Source organism: Mercenaria mercenaria, chromosome 9 (genome assembly GCF_021730395.1).
Source record: "Mercenaria mercenaria strain notata chromosome 9, MADL_Memer_1, whole genome shotgun sequence".
In the NCBI taxonomy this organism is placed as follows: Eukaryota; Metazoa; Mollusca; class Bivalvia; order Venerida; family Veneridae; genus Mercenaria; species Mercenaria mercenaria.
Window position 1 is genome coordinate 76,185,524 of NC_069369.1, and position 27,593 is coordinate 76,213,116.

At 37.5% G+C, this 27,593-nt stretch overlaps 1 protein-coding gene across 2 annotated transcripts in view; it reads right to left on the reverse strand.

Annotated features, from left to right (window-relative positions):
* The window catches only part of LOC123547503 (mini-chromosome maintenance complex-binding protein-like), a 35,988-nt gene that overhangs the window by 1,687 nt on the left and 6,708 nt on the right, over positions 1-27,593 (reverse strand). The window contains exons 5-14 of one of the 2 annotated variants that reach the window (XM_045334665.2): positions 25,800-26,016; positions 25,554-25,627; positions 24,859-24,956; positions 23,919-24,082; positions 21,382-21,505; positions 20,153-20,270; positions 13,745-13,910; positions 3,816-3,949; positions 3,261-3,425; positions 2,094-2,182 (exon numbers count right to left, since the gene is read on the reverse strand). In XM_045334665.2, coding sequence (XP_045190600.2) covers positions 2,094-2,182; positions 3,261-3,425; positions 3,816-3,949; positions 13,745-13,910; positions 20,153-20,270; positions 21,382-21,505; positions 23,919-24,082; positions 24,859-24,956; positions 25,554-25,627; positions 25,800-26,016 — 1,349 coding nt within the window. Of the gene's footprint in view, positions 1-2,093; positions 2,183-3,260; positions 3,426-3,815; positions 3,950-13,744; positions 13,911-20,152; positions 20,271-21,381; positions 21,506-23,918; positions 24,083-24,852; positions 24,957-25,553; positions 25,628-25,799; positions 26,017-27,593 lie in introns of both variants that reach the window. The other variant, XM_045334664.2, reaches the window with a different exon arrangement.

Genomic DNA, 27,593 nt, shown 5'->3' on the forward strand with positions numbered 1-27,593 from the left:
TCAGAATCTAATTGATATACCTAAAGAAAAACAGAGCTAAACATAATACTTCCTCTCCAAAGTAAAGGTTTTCCAGTCTTGCCTACGGAAAATGTATTTATTTTATGACTGCGACAGTACTATCAATTTAATCACATACTAAAGACATAAGTATCAGTACTAAATAGTGACCAGTTGACAATACTAGTATCAATTTTGTGACATTAATGGCAGTATCTACAAACTTAGTGCAGTACATCAACATCGGTCATAATAAGAACAAGCAAATTCGATGAATTGGTATCCCCCGCCGAAAGGGTTTGTGGTGAGGAATGGCAAAAAGATATATCCGGCAAAAAGTTAAGGATGTTAATAAGAAGCAAATAATTTCATTAGTCAAAATCAATTTAACAGAAAACAAATGTTTAATTAAAGAGTACATAATAAATGTATGATACTTTGATCCTGACTAAAGAATTTATTTTGAATGGGATATGCTTACTGTAATAAGCTTAGCTTTTAAAATTAAATGCAGTTAATTGAAATGTGAGCTTGAAGTTTAATTGGAATGAAATATTGTCTTTGAGTGGTTTGGCACCAGGTGTTGCTGTTTTACTTGTACATTTGAACTTAAAAGATCAGATGTCCTAAAGAGAACACAGGTAAGATATCTTGAACATGGCTGAGGGCAAGGTTTGTGCAGTCACAACTTAACATGCTGAAGGTCTGAACATTTAAAAAAAAAAAAAAAAAAGGAATGGAAATATATATATCTATATATAGATATATGTATATATTTATTTTTTTAGGGGGTGGGGTTGCAGGGGAACGGGAGAGGAAACAAAATTTCACATGCTGATTATAAATATTGATTGAAAATTAAAAATAAAAAAAAAAGGTAAAAGGGTGAAGTTGGAGGGGGGGGCGGGAGCAGAGGATGCTTGATCAGTGGTGGGCAGGACTGGGTGGAGAAGTGAGGTGGGGGAATGGTACAACTTGGAAGGTTTGAAAAAAATCTAAAATAAGAAATGAAAAAAAAAATTTTTTTTGGGAGGGGAGTGGGGGGGGGGGAAGGGGGTTGGGAGGGGGAGGGGGTGTGACCAATGCAAGTGGGTGACCAGGTGTGGGTGCGCAACTTACATGTTTATAATAAATGTTCACAGAAAAGAATGAAAGAAATTTAATGAAATTCTACCAAATGGTAAGTTTGTTATGTACAAATATGTGGATTCTTAGACAATTAAAGGGCAATAACTCTGAAGTTACAAAAAGAAATCCGTACAAAACTGTCTGTGCACAACCACATTATAGTGCTCTAAATTCTGTTAAAGTTTCATAGTTCTAGGTCAAATATATCAAGTTATGATGCAGAAATTGGCATATCTATAGATCTATAGTACCCTATATAGTTAACACTAGAAGCTTCTAAGGGCCATAACTCTGGTGTTACTTGGGCAATCTGTCTGAAACTTGATGGGCCCCATAACCTCATAGTGGTGAACATGTATATGAAGTTTGTTTGAAAAAAATCTAAAATAAGGAATAATTTTTTTTTTGGGGGGGGGGGGGGGGGGGAAGTGTGATCAAGGTTAGGGGTGATCAGGTGTGGGTACCCAACTTCACATGTTTACAATAAATGTTCATGGAAAAGAATGAAAGAAATTTAATGAAATTCTACAAAATGGTAAGTTTGTTATGTACAAATATGTGGATTTTTATACAATTAAAGGGCAATAACTCTTAATTTACAAATAAATCCAAATGAAATTGTGTGTACACAACCACATTATGGTGATCTAAATTCTGTTTAAGTTTCATAGTTCTAGGTCAAATATATCAAAAGTTATGATGCAGAAATTGCCATATTTATAGTACCCTATATAGTTAACGCTAGAAACTTCTAAGGGCCATAACTCTGGTGTTACTTGGGCAATCTGACTGAAACTTGACGGGCCGCAAGAACTCATTGTGGTGAACATGTATATGAAGTTTTAAATACATATTCCTAACCATTTCCTAGATATGGCTCCGGAAGGACGGGCGGACGGACAACGCCAAAACTATATCCCTCCGACTTTCGTCGGGGGATAATAACAATTTCATCACGTATATACCTTGTTAATGACAGCAAGGCGTGAAAGTCATCCACGGTCATACTCTTTGGATCGTCTTTTCTAAGAGATACAAAGTCATCTTGTATTTTCTGAAACAGAAATTAGTGCTGTACTTATAAGTGGATAATTTCGCGGATCAAACATCTCACAAATTGCCATTTCCACATGTTTTGTGAGCAGAAATATTCGCGAATTGCCAAATAAGGATGTTCAAAAGCTTTACTTGAATATAATAACGTCTTGGTGAACGTGGAAATTTAAGCTGGTCGATATTTTCACGAATTTATTGAATTTGCGAACATTTCTACGTCGCAAACTTTTCCACTTATACAGCAAAACAGTTTTGTAATAAATAGCTGCATTGCATTGCAACTTTTCACCTTAACTTGTGGAGGAACCTAGGGAGAACCATGTGTTTAATGACTTCTCCATAAGTCTGAAAATGGCAACAGATTAAGGGTAACTGATGAAAATTTTGTTTAATCTTTTTCTTTATATTTAGGTTAGGCGAATTCCAGTTTTATGGCACACAAAGACCCAACATTATTACTGGCTCAAGCTTGCAACTGGATGATGAACCACATGCCCACATGCCTTGTGTAAATCGGTTTAGCAGCTGTCTCCGATGAAACTATTCTGCATCCCAAATAGGGTTAAAAAATCATTAGCAATGACGGACAAGTCATTTGAATTTGGTGACCTTTTCCCCTCCACTATGGATACTCCTACTTTGAACATTGGTACAAGTGGCACTGCACTGCTTCAAATAGTATTTGTTGAAACACCAAGCCGTTTCAAAAAGAATTTGATGAAACACCGACTCAAAGGTACTTTTTATTCCCAGGATCTTTTTTTTTTGTTGGGTTTAACGTCGCACCGACACAATTATAGGTCAAGTGGCGACTTTCCAGCTTTTGATGGTGGAGGAAGACCCCAGGTGACCCTCCGTGCATTATTTCATCACGAGCGGGCACCTGGGTAGAACCACCGACCTTCCTAAGCTAGCTGGATGGCTTCCTCACATGAAGAATTCAACGCCACGAGTGAGGCTCGAACCCACATCGATGAGGGGCAAGTGATTTGAAGTAACGGAGGCCCCCTCCCAGGATCTTTCCTACAACAATACCCCTTTGAAAGAGGGTAAAAATAGAAAATTGTTCAACAGACCTTTTGTACTTCATCTGACAATCCATAATCCATGTGTTTTGCTAATCCAATATATGTACGACACTTGGTCAGGAAATCATCTGTGAGTATACTGTCTAACTGTTGGAAGTAACTTCTCAAATCACTTGGTTGTTCCTTGCATTGCAGTGGTACAAAACAGTCACTCTAGTATGTAAAAGAAAATACCACAATTTTAATGTAAAGTAATTCAAAAATCTCAAGTGGCATTTTTATTTGTTGCAAGTTTACAGTCGTATGGCGACTTTCAAGCTTTCGGTATCATGGTGGAGAAAGACCCCCGGATGGCTCGCCATACATAGGCGAGTACCCGGGTTGAACCAAAAACCTGCTTAAGTAAGCTAGCTGGATGGCCTTCTACATAACAAGTGAGATTTCGAACCCACAGAGGTGTATATCAATTGATTTGAAGTCGGCAACACAATTTTTTTTAAAAAGGTCAGTCTTATCACAATGACTACAGAATGCCGAGTGCATATGGACTTAAAGAAGCAAAAACCAAGGATAACTGTTTAAATTACACTTGTGATTACTTACAGGTAGTATAGATCTCCCTTCAGAAACAATAAGAGCAGATATGTTGGACTGAAATTCTTGTCTGTGAAATTCAAAATCGTATTCCACTTTCTGCCAGTTTATCACATTGCCAAGTGATTGTATGTTTTTCACCCCTGGAAAGAATAACAGTTACTAAAGAGATAAGTTCTTCCATGACGCACTTTCAAGTGAGCTATTAATCAAATTATCTTGAGTCAGTAGAGTACAAAGTAATTGAGCACCTAATAAATTATGAAATTATGAACACTACAATGCAGTTACCAGTTACAAGGTCAAAACTTTTGAACATGCCATCATGTTTAAACAAGGAATCGGTAAAACTGATGCAAGTGCTTGTCCCAATACGGGGAATAAGGTATTAGAAACAAAAACAAGAGGACCATGATGGTCCTGAATCGCTCACCTGTCCCAACATGACCCAGTTTTGAACCGAGTATGACGTCGTTTTTTTTCTATTTTTTGACATAGTGACCTAGTTTTTGAGCTCATGTGACCCAGTTTTGAACCTGACCTAGATATCATAAAGATGAACATTCAGACCAACCATCATATAGATCCCATGAAAAATATGGCCTCTAGAGAGGTCACAAGGTTTTTTCATTATTTGACCTACTGACCTAGTTATTGATGGCATGTGACCCAGTTTCAAACTTGACCTAGATATCAACAAGGTGAACATTCTGACCAATTTTCATGAAGATCCATTCACAAGTATGGCCTCTAGACAGGTCATAAGGTTTTTCTATTTTTAGACCTAATGACCTAGTTTTTGACCGCAGCTGACCCAGTTTCAAACTTGACCTAGATATCATCAAGATGAACATTCAGACCAACTTTCATACAGATCCCATGAAAAATATGGCCTCTAGAGAGGTCACAAGGTTTTTCTATTATTTGACCTACTGACCTAGTTTTTGAAGGCACATGACCCAGTTTCAAACTTGGCCTAGATATCATCAAGGTGAACATTCAGACCAATTTTCATGAAGATCTTGTGAAAAATATGGCCTCTAGAGAGGTCACAAGGTTTTTCTATTTTTAGACCTACTGACCTAGTTTTTTAACCACAGTTGACCCAGTTTCAAACTTTGCCTAGATATCATCAAGGTGAACAATCAGACCAACCTTCTTACAGATCCCATGAAAAATATGGCCTCTAGAGAGGTCATAAAGTTTTTTTATTATTTGACCTACTGACCTAGTTATTGACGGCACGTGACCCAGTTTCTAACCTGACCTAGATATCATCAAGGTGAACATTCTGACCAATTTTCATGAAGATCCATTCAAAAGTATGACCTCTAGAGAGGTCACAATGTTTTTCTATTTTTAGACCTAATGACCTAGTTTTTGACCGCAGCTGACCCAGTTTCGAACTTGACCTAGATATCATCAAGATGAACATTCAGACCAACTTTCATACAGATCCCATGAAAAATATGGCCTCTAGAGAGGTCACAAGGTTTTTCTATTATTTGACCTACTGACCTAGTTTTTGATGGCACGTGACCCAGTTTTGAACTTGACCTAGATATCATCAAGGTAAACATTCAGACCAATTTTCATGAAGATCTTGTGAAAAATATGGCCTCTAGAGAGGTCACAAGGTTTTTCTATTTTTAGACCTACTGACCTAGTTTTTGACCGCACGTGACCCAGTTTCGAACTTGACCTAGATATCATCAAGATGAACATTCTGACCAACTTTCATAAAGATCCCATGAAAAATGTGACCTCTAGAGAGCTCACAAGCAAAAGTTTACGCACGGACGGACGGACGCACGCACGGACGACGGACGCTGCGCGATCACAAAAGCTCACACTGTCACTTTGTGACATGTGAGCTAAAAATGGCCTCTATCATTTTGTGAAGTTTCAATGAAATGCCATTAATGTAATGCTCCGGACAAGCCTTATTTTGTATAATAAAGAGAGATAATTCAAAAACTAGGTAAGGTAGAGTTATGATTCTTTGACACTGCACTTTGTCTCAATGACCTCTATGATTATGGGAAATTTCAATCCAATGCCTTAATACTTTTCAAGTTATACTCCAGACAAGCTCAAGCCTTATTTTGTATAATAAAGGGAGATAATTCAAAAACTAGGTAAGGTAGAGTTATGGTTCTTTGACACTGCACTTAGCTCGCCCACTTAGCTCAGTAGGTAGAGTTCGATCCTCGGGCGGGGCGTATGTTCTCCGTGACTATTTGATAAATGACATTGTGTCTGAAATCATTAGTCCTCCACCTCTGATTCATGTGGGGAAGTTGGCAGTTACTTGCGGAGAACAGGTTTGTACTGGTACAGAATCCAGGAACACTGGTTAGGTTAACTGCCCGCCATTACATAACTGAACAAGAGTGCCAGAATGTCACAATATACGCCCGTCACAGCAAATTTCTTTACTCTAGCACCTGTATTTGCAAATGGAATTTTAATTTTGTGGTTGTTTAGTAATCATTGTAAGTCTTTTGTTTTTCCACAAAAAAACTCCTTAACAGGTAGAGATACCTTAAAATACACCTAAAATTGGAAAGTAACATCTATGTTGTACCACAGAAAAGTGGTCTTGGTTTTTCCCTAGGGTCAATTATAAAAAAGTTACAATATAAGTTATTTATAGTAACAACTAAGAGAAGTTAATCTTAAAAAAAAATTGCAAGTCCACACAAAAATCTTTACCAGGTAGAGATTGGTCAAAATACACCTCAAAATTGGATGTAGCATGCATGCTGTACTACAGAAAAGTGGTCTCGATTTGTCCCTACGACTAGTAATGAAAAATTTACAATATAAGCTATTTATAGTAACAACAAAGGGAAGTAATTCTAAAGAAGGAAACTGCGCATAACACTTCGTCTCATGATGGTGTATAATTGTGCCAAGTGACATCAAAATCCCTCAATGCATGAATAAGAAATGCTTTGGACAAAGTCATCTTGTATCTGACCTTTGGCCTCTAAGTGTGACTTTGACCTAGGGACCTGGTTCTTGCGCACGACACTCCGTCTCGTGGCGGTGAACATTTGTGCCAAGTTATATCAAAATCCCTCTATGCATGAAGAAGAAATGCTCCGGACAAGGTTTTCATTCTTGTATCCTTTGACCTCTAAGTGAGACCTTGACCTTAGACCTAGGGACTTGGTTCTTGCACACGACACTCCGCCTCGTGGTGGTGGACATTTGTGCCAAGTTATATCAAAATCCCTCCATGCATGAAGAAGAAATGCTCCGGACAAAGTTTTCATTCTTGTATCCTTTGACCTCAGTGTGACCTTGACCTTAGACCTAGGGACTGGTTCTTGCGCATGACACTCCGTCTCATGATGGTGAAAAACTGTGCCAAGTTTCATCAAAATCCCTCCATGCATGTAGAAGATATGCTCCGGACAAAGTCTGTGGACGCCGCCCGCCCTTCCGCCTGCCAGGGGCGTTCCCATAATATGTCTCGTTTTTCAAACGGGCGTATAAATACTGTTGAAAAACGGCATTAAACCCAAAACAAACAAATTGACACTGCACTTCCCGTCAATGGCCTCTATCATTCTGTGAAGTTTCAATGAAATGCCATTAATACTTTTAAAGTAATGCTCTAGACAAGCCTTATTTTGTATGATAAAGGGAGATAATTCAAAAAGAGCTGTCAGTGGACAGCCCGCTCGACTATTCTCTGTGCTTGATAGTATAATATAAGCAATGAGTAAAACTTTAACATTACAATAAGTATATTCCAAGTCGAGAAGGGGCCATAATTCAGTCAAAATGCTTGATAAGAGTTGCCTCCTTTTTACAGACTGGGGTCATGATGGTAAACAAGTAGGCAAAATATGAAAGCAATATCTCAGTGGACTTTGAAAATATTTTGGGTGGTACGCAAACTTTAACATTTATTCTTAGTCGACAAGGGGCCATAATTCAGTCAAAATGCTTGATAAGAGTTGTCTCCTCCTTTTTACACACTGGGGTTATGATGGTAAACAAGTATGCAAAATATCAAAGCAATATCTCAATAGACTTTGAAAATATTTGGGGTGGTACGCAAACTTTAACATTTGTGTGACGCTCGCGCTAACACCGACACCTGGGCGAGTAGGATAGCTCCCCTATTCTTCGAAAAGTCAAGCTAAAAACTAGGTAAGGTAGAGTTATTGTTCTTTGACACTGCACTTCCCGTCAATGGCCTCTATCATTTTGTGAAGTTTCAATGAAATGCCATTAATACTTTTCAAGTAATGCTCTGGACAAGCCTTTTTTTGTATAATAAAGGGAGACAATTTAAAAACTAGTTAAGGTAGAGTTATGATTTTTTGACACTGCACTTTGTCTCAATGGCCTCTATGATTACGTAAAGTTTCAATCAAATGCCATAATACTTTTCAAGTTATACTACGGACAAAAGTGTGACGAAAGGACGGACAAAGTGGCAACTATATGCTTCCCCTTTGGGGAGCATAAAAATCACTAGGGTTGGATATCGTTAAGGACGAAGCGATCCGATACCGATACCAACGAAACGATACGGTATTTTTAATGATACCGATACCATGCTTTGTAGTACATTACATAAGCAATGATTTGCTAAGTATTATATACACCTATATAAGTAAATATACATGAAAATTTGCTGTGATAAATAAACATTTTAAGTCTGTTAATGGAATGTTGTATGTATTACATTATGAAAGAGTAAACAAGAGCTGTCTCCATAGGATGACATGCCCCCCGATGGCACTTTGAATGAATAGTTATGGCCGATGTTAGAGTTTAGGACCTTTGACCTACGGACCTGGGTTTTGCGCGCGACACGTCGTCTTACTGTGCCACACATTCATGCGTAGTTATTTTAAAATCCATGCATGAATGACAAAGATATGGACTGGACATGCCCATCATTGCACTATCATGAAATATGACCTTTAACGTCTAAGTGTGACCTTGACTTTTGAGCTACGGACCTGGGTCTTGCGCACGACACGTCGTCTTACTGTGGTACACATTCATGCCCAATAATTTTAAAATCCATGCAAGAATGACAAAGATATGGACCGGACATGCCCATCAATGCACTATCATGAAATATGACCTTTAACGTCTAAGTGTGACCTCGACCTTTGAGCTACAGACCTGGGTCTTGGGCGCGACAAGTCGTCTTACTGTGCCACACATTTATGCGTAGTTACTTGAAAATCCATCCATGGATGACAAAGATATGGACCGGACACGCCAATCAATGCACTATCATGAAAAATGACCTTTAACGTCTAAGTGTGACCTTGACCTTTGAGCTACGGACTTGGGTCTTGCGTGCGACACGTCGTCTTACTGTGGTACACATTCATGCCAAGTTATTTGAAAATCCATCCATGGATGACAAAGATATGGACCGGACATGAAAATTGCGGACAGACCGACAGACGGTTCAAAAACTATATGCCTCCCTTCGGGGGCATAAAAAAAACCATATCTTACAGTCTAGTTTTCCAAAATAAAAATCTAGAGTAGATACCTCACTCACGATGCAATTTAAATCTATGAATACACTCACTGTAGTAATGCTTTTAAAGCTCAGTACTGTCTAGAACTGTTAAACTGAACACTTATTAGCTTTCAAATTACCCCTCTAACAAGTCAAACTCACTTTCACTCATGATAATCTTTGACTAGGTTGACTAGTAATGTTTTTAAAGTGAAACACTTTGCAACATATATTTAATTGAACAATAACCTTCAAAACACTTGAAACAACCAACATTCCAATAATAACATTATTTCTAATGGTTCGCGAAAACCGATTATTTGTTTACGTAGGTTACAGCTTAGTCTCGTAACTTTTAATTTACAACATTTTTTTTCATTGGTTTTAAAAGAATACTACAAAGAAAAATAGTGTTGTATATTTTGAAATTAAGTATTGGTTTTCGTTGTTTAAAATGACGGGAAAAGAAGTTGTTGTTGTTGGATTTAACGTCGCACCGACACGATAGGTCATATGGCGACTTCCCAGCTTCAATGGTGGAGGAAGACCCCAGGTGCCCCTCCGTGCATAATTTATATTTAGCATACGAAACTATTCGCACGGTTAGCTCTCCATGTCAAGGGAGGTTACTCGGAGCGGTATCACAGTAAACAATGTCGATCGCGTTATTACGCTATTTGCTTAAATTTCTGCTTTATTTTGCCGCAGATTTTGTAAGAATTTTTTTTTACTTTTATGGAAATACCGAAATCGGAACCGGTTCTTTTACGAAACTGTATATACCGGTACTTTTCGAAGTGATTATTCGGTATTGTACCGATACCGGTATCCAACCCTAAAAATCACTCTCGATGCAAACTACTTACCCAGCAAGTTTCATTACCATGTCACTCCTGACTATTAAAAATGGTGACCTCGACCTTGATCCAAGTGACCCCATATGCAATCACAAACTCCCACTTCATGCAAGCTACCATTTTCACTGACATATGTGAAATTTTTGTTTTTCTTTTTTAGTAATGGTGACCTTGACCCTAGTGACCCCATATTCAATCCTAAAATATATCTCCATGCAAACTACCTATACACAAAGTTTCAGTGACAAGTCATTCAATACAACAAGTGCAAAACATTTAATGATAGAAGTTTCTGTACTATTGGTCCAAAACTGTGGAATGAACTGCTGATACATTTTTTGTATGTGATAACAGCTGGTGATAGTTTTTAAATTATTGTTAGTTTTTTTTTGAAAGTTTTTACATTTCAACACTTATATTTTCAAGGTTTGTTAAATTAAATGTACCGGTACTTGCCGATACATGCTCTATGGGTAGTGTAGTGTGTGGTATTCCATTTTTAAAACAAGAGGACCATGATGGTCCTGAATCGCTCACCTCTTCCCACATGACCCAGTTTTGAGTATGACGTCGTTTTTTCTATTATTTGACATAGTGACCTAGTTTTTGAGCTCATGTGACCCAGTTTTGAACTTGACCTAGATATTATCAAGATAAAAATTCAGACCAATTTTCATGAAGATCCATTGAAAAATATGGTCTCTAGAGGTCACAAGCTTTTTCTATTATTTGACCTATTGACCTAGTTTTCGAAGGTACATGACCCTGTTTTGAACTTTACCTAGATATCATCCAAGGTGAACATTCTCACAAATTTTCATAAAGATCTCATGAAAAATATGGCCTCCAGAGAGGTCACAAGGTTTTTCTATTTTTATACCTACTGGCCTAGTTTTTGACCGCACGTGACCCAGTTTCGAAACTGACCTAGATATCATCAAGGTGAACATTCAGATCAATTTTCATGAAGATCCATTGAAAAATATGGCCTCTAGAGAGGTCAAAAGATTTTAATAATTTTAGACCTACTGACCTAGTTTTTGACCGCAGTTGACCCAGTTTCAAATTTGATCTAGATATCATCAAGATGAACACTCAGACCAACTTTCATACAGATCCCATGAAAAGTATGGCCTCTAGAAAGGTCACAAGGTTTTTCTATTATTTGACCTACTGACCTAGTTTTTGAAGGCACGTGACCCAGTTTTATACCTGGCCTAGATATCATCAAGGTGAACATTCTGTCCAATTTTCATGAAGATCCATTCAAGGGTATGGCCTCTAGAGAGGTCACAAGGTTTTTCTATTTTAAGACCTACTGACCTAGTTTTTGACCGCAGTTGATCCAGTTTCAAACTTGACCTATATATCATCAAGATAAACATTCAGACCAACTTTCATACAGATCCCATGAAAAATATGGCCTCAGGAGAGGTCACAACGTTTTTTCATTATTTGACCTACTGACCTAGTTTTTAAAGGCACGTGACCCACTTTCGAACTTGACCTAGATATCATCAAGATGAACATTCTGACCAATTTTTATGGAGATCCATTCACAAATATGGCCTCTAGAGAGGTCACAAGGTTTTTCTATTTTAGACCTGACCTAGTTTTTGACGGCACATGACCCTGTTTCGAACTTGACCTAAATATCATCAAGATGAACATTCAGACCAACTTTCATACAGATCCCATGAAAAATATGGCCTTTAGAGAGGTCACAAGGTTTTTCTATTATTTGACCCACTGACCTAGTTTTTGAAGGCACGTGACCCACTTTCGAACTTGACCTAGGTATCATCAAGATGAATATTCAGACCAATTTTCATACAGATCCCATGAAAAATATGGCCTTTAGAGAGGTCACAAGGTTTTTCTATTATTTGACCTACTGACCTAGTTTTTGATGGCACGTGACCCAGTTTCGAACTTGACCTAGATATCATCAAGGTGAACGTTCTGACCAATTTTCATGAAGATCTTGTGAAATATATGGCCTCTAGAAAGGTCACAAGTTTTTCTATTTTTAGACCTACTGACCTAGTTTTTGACCGCACGTGAACCAGTTTCGAACTTGACCTAGATATCATCAAGATGAACATTCAGACCAACTTTCATACAGATCCCATGAAAAATATGGCCTCTAGAGAGGTCACAAGGTTTTTCTATTTTTAGACCTACTGACCTAGTTTTTGATGGCACGTGACCCAGTTTCGAACTTGACCTAGATATCATCAAGATGAACATTCAGACCAATTTTCATGAAGATCTTGTGAAACATATGGCCTCTAGAGAGGTCACAAGGTTTTTCTATTTTTAGACCTACTGACCTAGTTTTTGATGGCACGTGCCCCAGTTTCAAACTTGACCTAGATATCATCAAGATGAACATTCTGACCAACTTTCATAAAGATCCCATGAAAAAATGTGACCTCTAGAGTGGTCACAAGCAAAAGTTTACGGACGCACGCACGGACGACGGACACCGCGCGATCACAAAAGTTCACCTTGTCACTTTGTGACAGGTGAGCTAACAAGTGCCAGACTGTCACAAAATACACCTATCATCGAACTTGGCCTAATTCAAGGGCCATAATCCAACAGTGCCTGGGGTGATATGGGTGGTTATCGAACTTGGCCGAGATATTATGTCAACAAAGATTGTCATCAAGTTTGGTGTAAATCGGATGAAAACTGTTCAACTTAAAAGAGCGGACAAAGCTAAATTCGCAGTTTTTCGAGTAATTCAAGGGACATAATCCAAGAGTGCCTGGAGCGAATTGGCTGGTTATCGAACTTGGCCCACAAACATTGTCAGCAAGTTTGGTGAAGATCGGATAAAAACTATTTGACTTTGAGAAGGGACATGCTTTGGACGCCAACGGCCCGCCGCCACAGGTGTTCACATAATACTCCCCGCTCTTTCAGAGACTGGCGTATAATAATAAGTGATGGCACCATTAACCAGGGGGTTTGAACCTCCGTACCATGTAAGGCTTTAAGCACTGGTATTCAGCAATAGGGGTAAAATGGCCTCAGGGGGCAGGGTGCAGTCATGACTCTTGGTTTACATAAAGTTATCATCATCATTATTATTATGTACAACGCCATTAAATATGTGATTGTATAGAAACAGGCATTTAATAAAATTATCCAGCTTCAGTTTCATTCACGACTCAAGCTATTATATTTTTAGTAATGGTGACCTTGATCTCGGCACTAGTGACTTCATATGCAACCTTAAACTCCATCTCTAAGCAAGTTAGCTGTATAAGTTTCATTGCAATCGACGACTCCTAACTCCAGTTACAGTGTGGAATGTTGCAACACTGCCAACATATACAGATTATCACTTCCTTTGAATATAAGAATCTTTCACTGGTTGAAAGTACTCAAGGGCAACTGTTTAGGCAGTAGGCAGGCTCTTTAATTAAAAGAAGAAATAAAGTAAAATGACTGCTTTTCGCACCTGCAAAAGCACAAAGAAATCCTGCCAGGAATGCAAAAAAACAAGATCTATACTGATCTTAATTTTCATGTGAGGCTGAAGTTAGTTATGACACTCTTACCATTGACATCCAGCTGTCCAGGCTCCAGTGCTATTTCATTTATTGTAATATTGGTCTGATCTGCCAGCTGTAGAATACCCGAGCGCAGTCTGTTTGCTGTGTAATCTTTCTTCGGAGAGAACGGCAACTTATTCATGTTCTCAAGGGACATGTGTAGTAAATGTGACTGTAATAAAATTAACAAGTGAGAAAATTAATCTTGTTTTCACATGTTGAGATAACGTTCATTATTGAATGGTGTGTGTTTTTTTTTAGCTCACCTGAGCCAAAGGCTCAGGCTGAGCTATTGTGATCGCACTTTCCTTTAAACAACATATCCTAAACTACCAGGCCAAAGTTTATGAAACTTCATAGGGATGATCCTTGGATGGTCTTCTTTAAAAATTGTTCAAAGAATTGAATTCCGTACAGAACTCTGGTTGCCATGGCAACCAAAAGGAAAAACTTTAAAAATCTTCTTGTCCAAAACCACACAGCCTAGGGCTTTGATATTTAGTATGTAGCATCATTTAGTGGGCCTCTACAAAGATTGTTCAAATTATCCCCCTAGCCCCTTGGGTGAAAAGAGGCCCTGCCCTGTTGGGGGCGGGGGGTTTCAAGTTTTACACAGACTTATATATATATATATGAAAAAACTTTAAAAATCTTGCCTGAAACTGCAAGGCCTAAGCTTTTGATATTTGGTATGTCGCATTGCCTAGTGGTTCTTTACCAAAACTGTTCAAATTATCCCCCTGGAGTGAAAAGAGGCCCTGCCGTGGGGGTCACAAGTTTTACATAGACTTACATGGGTGAAAGTATGGAATATTGAAAATCCTGAAAAATTTGCTGGGGGCTTGGGGGCCGCTAGGGCCCCCGGTGGGTCCAGGGCAAAGCCCTGGTAGGGGGGCCAGGGGGGCAAAGCCCCCCTGAAGCTTCTGAGAATTAGTGATTTTGAACGCTTAGAACAGCCCTATTCTACCCTTATGTGTGTGCCAAAAATTTACTTATTATATTGCACAAAATGCATGATTTTCAGTTAACAGTAACTTTTCTAAGTCAAGGACTTGTTTCAGCAATATACCCTCAACATATTTTTGTAAGATTCAGACTGAAACTACCTGAAAATTCTAGCAACATTTTTGTTTTTTCATGCCACCATATTTTAATGTTTTGGCACAACATTCACAAAATGCAGACCCTGCAATATCCGGTTTTCGTAGCCAAAGACCCCATCGATCACCATCAGTGTCACATTCAGATAGCCAAGCCTATCTCCATTTGTTACAATGTTTGCTTTCTAAGTCCTAAGTATTGTACGCTGGCAGTAAAAACATTATTTTTCACGCACTAACCCATGCAGCCCTAATTACGGCGTGTTAATCCCCGAAAGAAATCTTGATCTTCCTCCTGTTCCTCATGGAAAGATTGATACTTTGGAGATAAAAAGCGTGCAAACCGTAGAAATCAAGACATGCGTGTGAAAGTCCGTGCAAACTTTGACGCGGCAACTTTTAGGCGCACGTGAAAGTCATGAAAAACGTGAGTGAATAGTTATATAAACGGTCGTCTAAAATGATGTTTTAAAACAAACAGTTGAAGTAAATTTCGGTACGTAACGGGATCGAGTAATCATCACTGCAATATTTTTTATAAAAGTGACTTTTCCGTGGTTGAAGCTTGTTTTATAATTGGAACTCTTTACAAGGTGTGTATAATAAAATCCAGACATCACGAAAGTTGCCAAAAATGGCTATCTGATCTAGATTGCTTTGGATTCGAAAATCCCGAAAAATAATTATCAACCCACCCCTGTTCAAAGCGGAAAAAAACATTAACAATTATCGGTAAATATTCTGTTGATAAAATAAGTACTGGCCTTGTTTTCGTCATCAGTTAAAATCCTCTTAAAGAGCTAAAAGAAGTGTGTCGGTATCATGTCATCTGAAGTGGAGATCAAAGTTGCCCGAGATTGTCATGGCATTACATCATGTTTTCGCGCCATGTGACACATCACTGTCTGATCGTACCGCCTCGGTTCTTTAAAACAGTAAAAAAAGTATCTTCTTTAATTTTTTTAAAAGCGAATGTGCAATATCCCGTATAAACTGACAGGTAAATGTGTCAAACGATAAGTGACCTATTTGCCCTATTTTTTTTTACATTATAGTTTGAAAAGAATATCTCACATAGTGTCGTGTCAAAAATACATCTACAAATATTCATTTACTTATCAAACTTATTTAAAACCACAGCGACATCATACTGCTTTATTTTAAAACCATATTTCTATTTACGTTCATGAGGTCACGTAACCTATTCTGCCGCATTACACAGAAATCTGTTTGCCAGAAATTGTTTTACTCATGTATTGAAATAGCTGCCGCTTTTTTATTATTTAAGATTTTTTAATTCTGTTTTTTGTACTTACTTGTCAAAAGTCTGAATTTTATGACCATAGAATGTAGTACTTATTTACTTTTAGAAATAAATAAATATTTAAGATCGCGCTGTTTGAAATTTTACAAATAAATGTATGAAAATTCGATCGTTTTTATAGACTTTTGCCTACATTTCTGTAGATATCTTATTAAAATCGTTATAGAATTCAAACTGTATTACTTCTCAAGCGGTGTTGAAAATTTGAAGCGATTATATTAAAAAATGAATGCACTACGCGCGTTTTTTGTGTACGTGTCGATAAACAAAAGTAACGGCAATCTAGCCTAAATTAGATATTATTATTACGATAGGTCGCACGTGTTCGTGGAATGGAAAATTACTGGTATGACGTTTTGATATCTTTACGATTCGCGGGTAAATTCCAGTCAATCCAGGTTATTTTTAGGGATGTAATTTCTGCATTTGGTAAAGTTACGAGGTAAAATCCACGCGTCCGATCGGATGAGCATACAGAGAGGTCCACTCGTCCCTATCCTGACTTTAACCCACCAATACTCGTATAAGACATAACTCGCAATATACGAGGTGGCTACATGTGCATGCAAGAAATCGAGAAATGCATGCTGCAGACAAAAGTCCGTGCAAATTCTGACGCGCGGGAACTTTTCGGCGCATGTAAAATTTATGAAAAACGTAACAGTTGTTTTCATTGAAGTACAGCACCTATGCCAGCCAATCAAAATTGTCGTTACATATTGACGATATGCGAGATGCGCTGCAAACGGCAAATATGATAAACAGAGTCGATTGTGTTTGTCGCCGATTGACTGATTTTTCAAGCTTTGTTGATTGATGACACAATACACCCCCCCCCCACCCCGAATTTCGACGATTTGGAAAAACGATCCCGGCCGAAATGGAAAATCCAGAACTTCCGGAGTATTCCGGAAAACTTTCACCCATGGACTTATATAGGAAAAAAGCTTTAAAAATCTTCTTGTCTGAAAGTTGAAAGCCTATGCCTTTGATATTTTGTATGTATCATTGCCTAGTTGATCTCTAACAAGATTTAATTATGCCCCTGGGGTGAAAAGAGGCCCCGCCCCAGGGGTCACTTGATATGTGAGTTATATAGGAAAAAATACTTCAAAAGTTATCAGATTATATTTCCTAGCCTGTTTAATTATATTTACCTAATGATCTAAGTGATAAGGGTCATCTGACTGTGACCTTGACCTACTTCCTTGTTTTTTTAAGATATAGCCTTGAGATTTGGATGACATGTACAGTTTTGCAAACCGATCTTAAAACTGACTTTCAGCGACCATGAATGTGACCTACTGACCTACTTTCTTGTTTTTTTTTAAGATACAGCTTTGAAATTTGGATGACATGTACAGTTTTGCACACTACTCTTAAAACTGACTTTCAGTGACCATGAATATGACCTACTGACCTACCTGCTTGTTTTTGAAGCTTTAGCAAAGAAATTTGTTCAAGCAAGCAACTTAGCTCAGGTGAGTGATATAGGGCCATCATGGCCCTCTTGTTTAATTCAAACACAACTGAACAAAACAATATTATAAATAAGTTTCCTGTAAGAAGAGTATGCTCAAGTTAGAAATTTCTTTATCAAACATTGAACATTAAGTTCTGCTTCAAAATAAACAAGAGAGTCATCATGACCCTGGATCGCTCACCTGAGTAATATGAGCCACATGTTTCAAATGGCAAACTGATGCTAAAATATTAAGAAGGTTAGGGCTGTCATCGATAGAAACGATATCGATGTATCAACGATTTTTTTTTGGTCGATCGATTATCGATTCCCATTTTCAAAAATCGATATTTTACAGGGAGAAAAAACTACCCAAATAAACACTCAGACCCTAAAAAACAACTTAAGTTCACAAAGTTGTAAATTTGAATGAATGCAAAAAAAGCAGTGAAGGCAAAATAAAAATGAAAGACGTTATTAATTTTTATGTATTTCTTTATTTCATAAATACAAATACAACACAATCAAACAGAAATATGGAAAGTAGGCAATAAAACTTAAAATAGCATTTACAGGAAGGTATATAGTATTATATGAACAAATAGGTCGTTAATCTAACTTAATAATCAATATATCGATGTATCGTCGATATTTGTCTTCTGATATATCGGTATCGTCGATACGCCTAAGACCCAATCAATGACAGCCCTAAAGAAGGTAGGTCAGTTGGTCACATTCATGGTAACTGAAAGTCAGTTTTAAGATTGGTGTGCAAAACTGTACATGTCATCCAAATTTCAAGGCTGTATCTTAAACATGATCGCTCACCTGACCTATTGACCTAAAGATCATAAAGATTTACATTCTGACCAAGTTTCATTAAGATATGGTCATAAATGTGGCCTCTAAAGTGTTAACTAGCTTTTCCTTTGATTTGACCCAGTGACCTAGTTTTTGACCCCACATGACCCAGATTCGAACTTGACCTAAAGATCATCAAGATTAACATTCTGACCAAGTTTCATTAAGATATGGTCATAAATGTGGCCTCTAAAGTGTTAACTAGCTTTTCCTTTGATTTGACCCGGTGACCTAGTTTTTGACCCCACATGACCCAGATTCGAACTTTACCTAAAGATCATCAGGATTAACATTCTGAGTAAGGATCGTGAAGATACAGTCATAAATGTGGCCTCTAGAGTGTTAACAAGCTTTTAATTTGATTTGACCTAGTGACCTTGTTTTTTACCCCACCTGACCCAGATTTGAATCTGACCTATTGATCATCAAGATTAACATTCTGACCAAGTTTCATTAAGATATGGTCATAAATGTGGCCTCTGGAGTGTTAACTAACTTTTCCTTTGATCTGACCTAGTGACCTAGTTTTTGACCTTATTTGACCCAGATTCGAACTGGACCTTAAGATCATCAAGATTAACATCGAAGTTTCATGAAGATACAGTCATAAATGTGGCCTCTACAGTGTTAACAAGCTTTTCCCTTGATTTGACTTGGTGACCTAGTTTTGACCCCAGATGACCCAATATAGAACTCGTCCAAGATTTTATTGAGGGTAACATTCTGACCAAGTTTCATGAAGATTAGGCAAAAATTGTGACCTCTAGAGTGTTAACAAGCTTTTCCTTTGATTTGACCTGGTGACCTAGTTTTTAACCCCAGATGACCCAATATCAAACTCGTCTAAGATTTTATTGAAGGTAACATTCTGACCAACTTTCATCAAGATTGGGCCAAAATTGTGACCTCTAGAGTGTTAACAAGCTTTTCTTTTGATTTGACCTGGTGACCTAGTTATTAACCCCAGATGACCCAATTTTGAATCTCTGAACACTTGTTTATGGTCATAATTTCCATCTGCAGGCAAGAATACATAACTCTGTCAACTATTTTGGCTGAATTATGGCCCTTTTTGGACTTGGAAATCAGTTAAGTTTTTCATACCAGTCCATATTTTGTCTAACTTGTTTGTCATATGGCTTTGAAACTTTGACCACTTGTTTACCATCACAGTCTACGTATGTAGGCAAGACTACATAACTAGGACAAGGGCTTTAGCTCAGTTATGGCCCTTTTCTGAAACATAGAAATTAGTTAAGTTTCGCATACCATTCCATATTTTGTCTAAACTGTTTGATATATGGCTTAAACTCTGAACACTTGCTTACCATCATGGCCACACATTGCCATATAGTGCAAGACTTATCCAAATCCACAAATGCAGTTACATTGTTTGTCTTATCTATTCTTTTGTCTGAAAATCTCTGGTAATATTTTGACCCCACACTTCCATCAATTCTACGCACAGTCAAGCGCGCTGTCAACAGACAGCTCTTGTTTAACTCAGCATGCCGAATAATGGCAAACATTAACTAAATCCATAATCATTAGTAATTATGTGAGCGCATTTCCCCCAAATAAATGAAAGGAAGTAAAAGAGTTTTGTCTTACACTTTTGACAAACCTCCGGATGAAAATGTCTACATAATACAAAGATCAAGAGTTACCTGTGTGACAATGTTTGAAAGTAAATGATGCAACAACTCTGAGTACAGTGAGGAACGTGGACAGTTACTGAAATTCACTGAAAACTTTCCCAGTGCCATTGCATCTGCTCTACCATACCTACAAGTACAAATTTTTGCCATAAAAACTTAAACTAAAACCATTACATGAGCCGTGCCATGAGAAAATCAACATAATGGGTTTGCGACCAGCATGGATCCAGACCAGCCTGCGCAACCGCGCAGTCTGGTCAGGATCCATGCTGTTCGCTAATGGTTTCTCTAATTGCAGTAGGCTTTAAAAGCGAACAGCATGGATCCTGACCAGACTGTGCGGATGCGCAGGCTGGTCTGGATCCATGCTGGTCGCAAACCCACTATGTTGATTTTCTCATGGCACGGCTCACATATTCTACTTACAGTGTCTTCAATGATATGATAAGCCAAATTATAATTTGTTTCTATCAAAATGTATTACTGTAAAATCATTTAATTCTAAGGGCATGAAACATTGTAGTTTAGGCCAGAACGGCTACTTTGCGTAGATTTTTAACTTGAGAATATGGAAGGAACAGAAATTTTACTTGCTTACCTATTGGGATTATGTTTGTTTTGGTTTGGTGCAGTTTTTCAGCAGTATTTCAAATATGTAATGGTAAGCAGTTAACAGAACCAGTGTTCCTGGATCCTGTACAAGTACTAACCTGTTCTCTACAAATAACTGCAAACTTTTCCACATGCATCAGAAGACAAAATGACAGGAGACAAATGACTTTATTAAGTCTTCATTGAGAACATGAACATCACCCGAGGGTCAACCTAGTGACCCCGTTATCCATAGACCTACGATCTCCCTACTAAGCTAAGCAGATGGGCTTGTTGGGATAAAACCACCAAATCCACAAAAATAACTCTAACACCAATATATTTAAACACTGTACTTATAAATGTTGTAGTAACAACCATTATTTCACCCACATTCCTGGTCTTAATGAAACTGACAAACAAACTGTTCAAAAGTTGCAGAATCAACTCTGAAAACGAGACATCGAATACAACATTGTCACTGACAAGATTATGCTCAGAACCAATCAATCAGGTGCCGAGGTTTTTTAGACTGGCTTCACGCTTGTTTTATCATCTACGACCTTGTACACTGAATTGTTAATATAATTATGTGTTTTCATTTCCCTACTAAGACACAGCTTGTCTGTATTAAATTTTCAACTTACACATTGGCTATGAGATGACACAGGAGGTATTTTGCTGCCATTTTATCACCCAATAAAGCATGTTCCAACACTGACAATAATTCTTGTTTTAAGGCTGTCAAAACACCCTGAATATTCTCCAAAACTGTAAAATAAAAGACAAAGTCTTGACATTTATTTAAGTCAAAATAGTATGAAGCAATTTCCAACACAATATATATGAAAAGAATCTTTATCAACCTAACTTTACATCAACACTTCTCTGTAAAGGCCAATGTTTTCTTTCCCATTTGATAAAAGTTTTAGTACATTAACCCTTTCAGAGCAAACAACTTCTGTCATGACTCATTTTAACCTTCCCTGCCCTAGAAAGGATAAACATAACCAGCTTGAACTTTTTTATCCAACTCCCAGCAGTGATTATCTCCCTTAGCGCTCACTACCATTAATATTGCCTTCACAAATACCATGTGACCAAGAAAATCCATGTGACCAAGAAAATCGCAGATTGTTCAAAAGAATTTTCAATATTATTTTTATATTTTCATTTTTTTTTTCATTTTATCACCCACATTAAGCCTTAAATCTTTGAAATATGCTCATTTCAATACTTAAAATACAATACCAAATGATGAAACAAGAGGGCCATGAAGGCCCTGTATCGCTCACCTGACCTATTGACCTAAAGATCATCAAGATTTACATTCTGACCAAGTTTCATTAAGATATGGTCATAAATGTGGCCTCTAAAGTGTTAACTAGCTTTTCCTTTTATTTGACCCGTTGGCCTAGTTTCTGACCCCACATGACCCAGATTCGAACTTGACCTAAAGATCATCAAGATTAACATTCTGACTAAGTTTCATGAAGATACAGTCATAAATGTGCCCTCTAAGCTTTTCCTTTGATCTGACCCAGATTCGAACTTGACCTAAATATCATCAAGATTAACATTCTGACCATGTTTCATGAAGATAAAGTCATAAATGTGGCCTCTAGAGTGTTAACAAGCTTTTCTTTTGATTTGACCTAGTGACCTAGTTTTTACCCCACCTGTCCCAGATTTGAACGTGACCTATAAATCATCAAGATTAACATTCTGACCAAGTTTCATTAAGATATGGTCATAAATGTGGCCTCTACAGTGTTAACTAGCTTTTCCTTTGATTTGACCTGGTGACCTAGTTTTTACCCCACCTGTCCCAGATTTGAACGTGACCTAAAGATCATCAAGATTAACATTCTGACCAAGTTTCATTAAGATATGGTCATAAATGTGGCCTCTACAGTGTTAACTAGCTTTTCCTTTGATTTGACCTGGTGACCTAGTTTTTGACCCTACATGACCCTGATTCAAACTGGACCTTGAGATCATCAAGATTAACATTCTGTCCAGATTTCCTGAAGATACAATTATAAATATGGCCTCTACAGTGTTAACAAGCTTTTCCTTTGATTTGACCTGGTGACCTAGTTTTTAACCCCAGATGACCCAATATCAAACTCGTCTAAGACTTTATTGAGGGTAACATTCTAAGTTTCATTAAGATTGGGCCAAAATTGTGACCTCTAGAGGGTTAACAAGCTTTTCCTTTGATTTGACCTGGTGACCTAGTTTTTAACCCCAGATGTTCCAATATCGAACTTGTCCAAGATTTTATAGAGGGTAACATTCTGACCAAGCTTCATTAAGATTGAGCTAAAATTGTGACCTCTAGAGTGTTAACCCCAGATGACCCAATATCGAACTCGCCCAAGATTTTATTAATGGTAAGATTCTCACAAAGTTTCATTAAGATTGGGCCAAAATTGTGACCTCTAGAATGTTAACACGCTTTTCCTTTGATTTGACCTGGTGACCTAGTTTTTGATACCTGATGACCCAATATCGAACTCATCCAAGATTTTATTGAGAGTAACATTCTGACCAAGTTTCATTAAGATTGGGCAAAAATTGTGACCTCTAGAGTGTTAACAGTCAAATTGTTGACGACGACGGACGGACGACGGACACAGGGCGATCACAAAAGCTCACCTTTGAGCACTTTGTGCTCAGGTGAGCTAAAAAAAAGATTTATCAAAATCTTGATAAAAATGTTTATGATGGCAGAGGTATCTTTCTTATAAGGGGAGACTGCTTTTTCATAACGTAAGGTACATGCTCTCCTACAGACACTTGGAAGCAAGTTTAATCTCTTAGCAAGTGCTACAGTCCACTCATACTGGAGTACAGTGGTTGAAAGCTTTTTTAAAAGTGCAGTAGAGAAGCCATTGGCAATCTGCTGAGCAAGCTGAGACCCATCTAACTTGGAATTATGGGATAGCATTTGCCTCTACTTAATGAAAGAGAAAAACTGTAAGTAGTGAACAGTTAACTTACTTTCTTAACTATAAGTATATTTAGCTAGTTGAAAAATAACCTGCAAGGAAAACTTCTGCTCGATTTTAATATAGATGAAAATGAATACGTAAATATTTCTACCGCTATAAACAAATTTTTTCCCGATCAAGTTTCCTGACAAGTGTACACAGAACATTTGAAAAAATTTAGTTTGTACCTTGAATTTTATCTTCTACAGAATCTGGTACCAGCGGATTTACATGTTTCAGATGATTGCAGAGCACCGCATGGAGCCGGGGTACAAGTGATGGGGGTGGGGCATGGGCATTCATCTCCTCTGGCGTTTCTTCTACTACATTTATCACTGAATCACCCTCTTCCCTAAACATGATCAGAACATGGTATTATACTATATAGCAACACTATGGGGCTAATCACCAAATATTAATCAATATAAAGACAGGTCTTTATCATTACTTAGAAAGCATCCCTTACAAAAATTAGGAAAATATAAACTACGTGTTCATGTATATAGCATACTTACCGAACGGCTTACCAGTCAATAGTGAAACTTATTGCCTGATGTCCAAAGGCCAATAGTTTCGACTATTGACTGTTCGGACCTCAGCAATAGTTTAGGCCTATTCAAGCTGTTTTATTACACGACATCAGAAACTAAATTTTACAGTTTTATTTTTATATTTTTGACTTATTGATCCAGTAAACATGGCTGAAGACAGACTTGTTATATTGTTAAAACTAAGGACTTTATGTATGAAGTCAAGTAATTATATAAAATGATATATACCAGTAACTTTAATAACGAGAATTTTGGCCACATTCTTTTTTGCACCTACTCACTAGATAGTAAGTTGTAAAATACTGGACCAAATCCATAAAAAAATATCTAGTTCAACATGTAAGATTTTGAATATACATCTGTATCAAAAATTACACCTAACCACACAACCATTTGAAAGGCTGTTTCGTTTATTTCACAGTATTCTGAAACCAAATAATAAACTACTACCCATTTACGAGGTTGAGATTTCATTTACATGTCAAACCTTCAAACAAAAACTCTTTCAATGGGTCATTAAACTTCGAAACTATCGCAGAAATTTGGTAACGTTATAAAAATGACTATTTACCCGCACCTGTCATTTTGGAATCTTGCTAAAGACGGGTCCACTGACAACACGCCTACAAATTCCACGATGTCATTCACTTTAAATTTGTCAATATCATCATAAACCTGAAATAGCAATCACATACTGTAAAATTACCGAAGTTTGTGGGTATGAAAGATTATTTATGCTCAAGACATTGTGAGAGGGCTTGAATTAATAGACTTCAAATTTTAGATGTAGAATAAAAAGTTTTGCTTATTCAGAGATTTTAATTTCTTGGGAGTGACACAACCACATACATTTTGTAATCCATAAAATCTAGTTCCCCGCAAATAACAATTTCACACAATCACCATTAAATCCATCTAACATAAACTTGCAATATTTTAGTTTATTATAATTACCCGACTAGTTTGTTTTGTAAAAAGTCTCCCATGCCAGTCAGGTCATCCTTTAATGGTAGAAGACATAAGGTGCCCTTCAAAGCACTGTTTCAGGTATGAGTGGGCACCTGGGTTAAGCTACCGACCTTAGGCAAACCAGTACATAATGACAGAGCAGAGCTCAGATCCAGTGGGCCACCAACACAGGTGATTGGCAGGTGAAATCAATATCCTTAACCACTCACCCACACGCCCATCTGAATAATTTTGAGAATCAGTTTCTCAAATGAAGAAAAGAAATGTACGGCAGTTCATACTTTACTAGAGGTAACAACTTACTTTTACTAAGCATGCTGGTCCTTTTTCTCCTGGCAACGGGAAGTTTAGATCTGGTTTCTCGCACAAACCATCAACTGCAGTTATAAACAAATTGAATATACAAAATACATATGGCAGTAAGTTAATAAAACGCCACTTCCCAAAAATATGAATGTTCAGAATTTTTTACAAGGTATGAAAAAGTCCTTTAAACAGCATGTGTACCATTTTTAGTATATTCACAATGCTTTGATGAACATTAGTCACCTTTTCTCGCAGTTTGTTGGCGTTTAGATTTCTCCTCTTCAGTCTCCATGGAAATAGCACCATTATCACCATTTTTACTCTCTGCATCTGGACACTGGCTTTCCATAGGTTCTTCTGAAACTTCTGTTTCATCTTCTAGATTTCTTTTACCTCTGGCTCGTGTAGTGGATGTCGAGGGATAGCTGTGTGTTTTAACCTTACTCATATCTGCATATGACTTTACAGCAGTGAAGGAAGAACTAATGTAATGTAATAATCTAATAGTGCAAAATACATTTCATTCAAAAAAGTCAAACAAGAGGACCATGATGGTCCTGAATCGCTCACCTCTTCCCACATGATCCAGTTTTGAGTATGACGTCGTTTTTTCTATTATTTGACATAGTGACCTAGTTTTTGAGCTCATGTGACCCAGTTTTGAACCTGACCTAGATATTATAAAGATAAAAATTCTGACCAATTTTCATGAAGATCCATTGAAAAATATGGTCTCTAGAGAGGTCACAAGGTTTTTCTATTATTTGACCTATTGACCTAGTTTTTTAAGGCACGTGACCCAGTTTCAAACTTGACCTAGATATCATCAAGGTGAACATTCTGACCAATTTCATGAAGATCCATTCAAGGGTATGGCCTCTGGAGAGGTCACAAGGTTTTTCTATTTCAAGACCTACTGACCTAGTTTTTGATCGCAGTTGACCCAGTTTCAAACTTGACCTAGATATCATCAAGATAAACATTCAGACCAACTTTCATACAGATCCCATGAAAAATATGGCCTCTACAGAGGTCACAACGTTTTTTCATTATTTGACCTACTGACCTACTTTTTGATGGCACGTGACCCACTTTTGAACCTGATTTAGATATCATCAAGGTGAACATTCTGACCAATTTTTATGGAGATCCATTCACAAGTATGGCCTCTAGAGAGGTCACAAGGTTTTTCTATTTTTAGACCTACTGACCTAGTTTTTGACCGCACATGACCCTGTTTCGAATTTGACCTAGATATCATCAAGATGAACATTCAGACCAACTTTCGAAGATCCATTGAAAAATATGGCCTTTAGAGAGGTCACAAGGTTTTTCTATTATCTGACCTACTGACCTAGTTTTTGATAGCACGTGACCCACTTTTGAACTTGACCTAGATATCATCAAGGTGAACATTCTGACAAATTTTCATGAAGATTTCATGAAATATATGGCCTCTAGAGAGGTCACAAGGTTTTTCTATTTTTAGACCTACTGACCTAGTTTTTGACCGCACGTGACCCAGTTTCGAACTTGACCTAGATATCATCAAGATGAACATTCAGACCAACTTTCACACAGATCCCATGAAAAATATGGCCTTTAGAGAGGTCACAAGGTTTTTCTATTATTTGACCTACTGACCTAGTTTTTGAAGGTACGTGACCCAGTTTCGAACTTGACCTAGATATCATCAAGGTGAACGTTCTGACCAATTTTCATGAAGATCTTGTGAAATATATGGCCTCTAGAAAGGTCACAAGGTTTTTCTATTTTTAGACCTACTGACCTAGTTTTTGATGGCACGTGACCCAGTTTCAAACTTGACCTAGATATCATCAAGATGAACATTCAGACCAACTTTCATACAGATCCCATGAAAAATATGGCCTTTAGAGAGGTCACAAGGTTTTTCTATTATTTGACCTACTGACCTAGTTTTTGATGGCACGTGACCCAGTTTCGAACTTGACCTAGATATTATCAAGGTGAACGTTCTGACCAACTTTCATGAAGATCTTGTAAAATATATGGCCT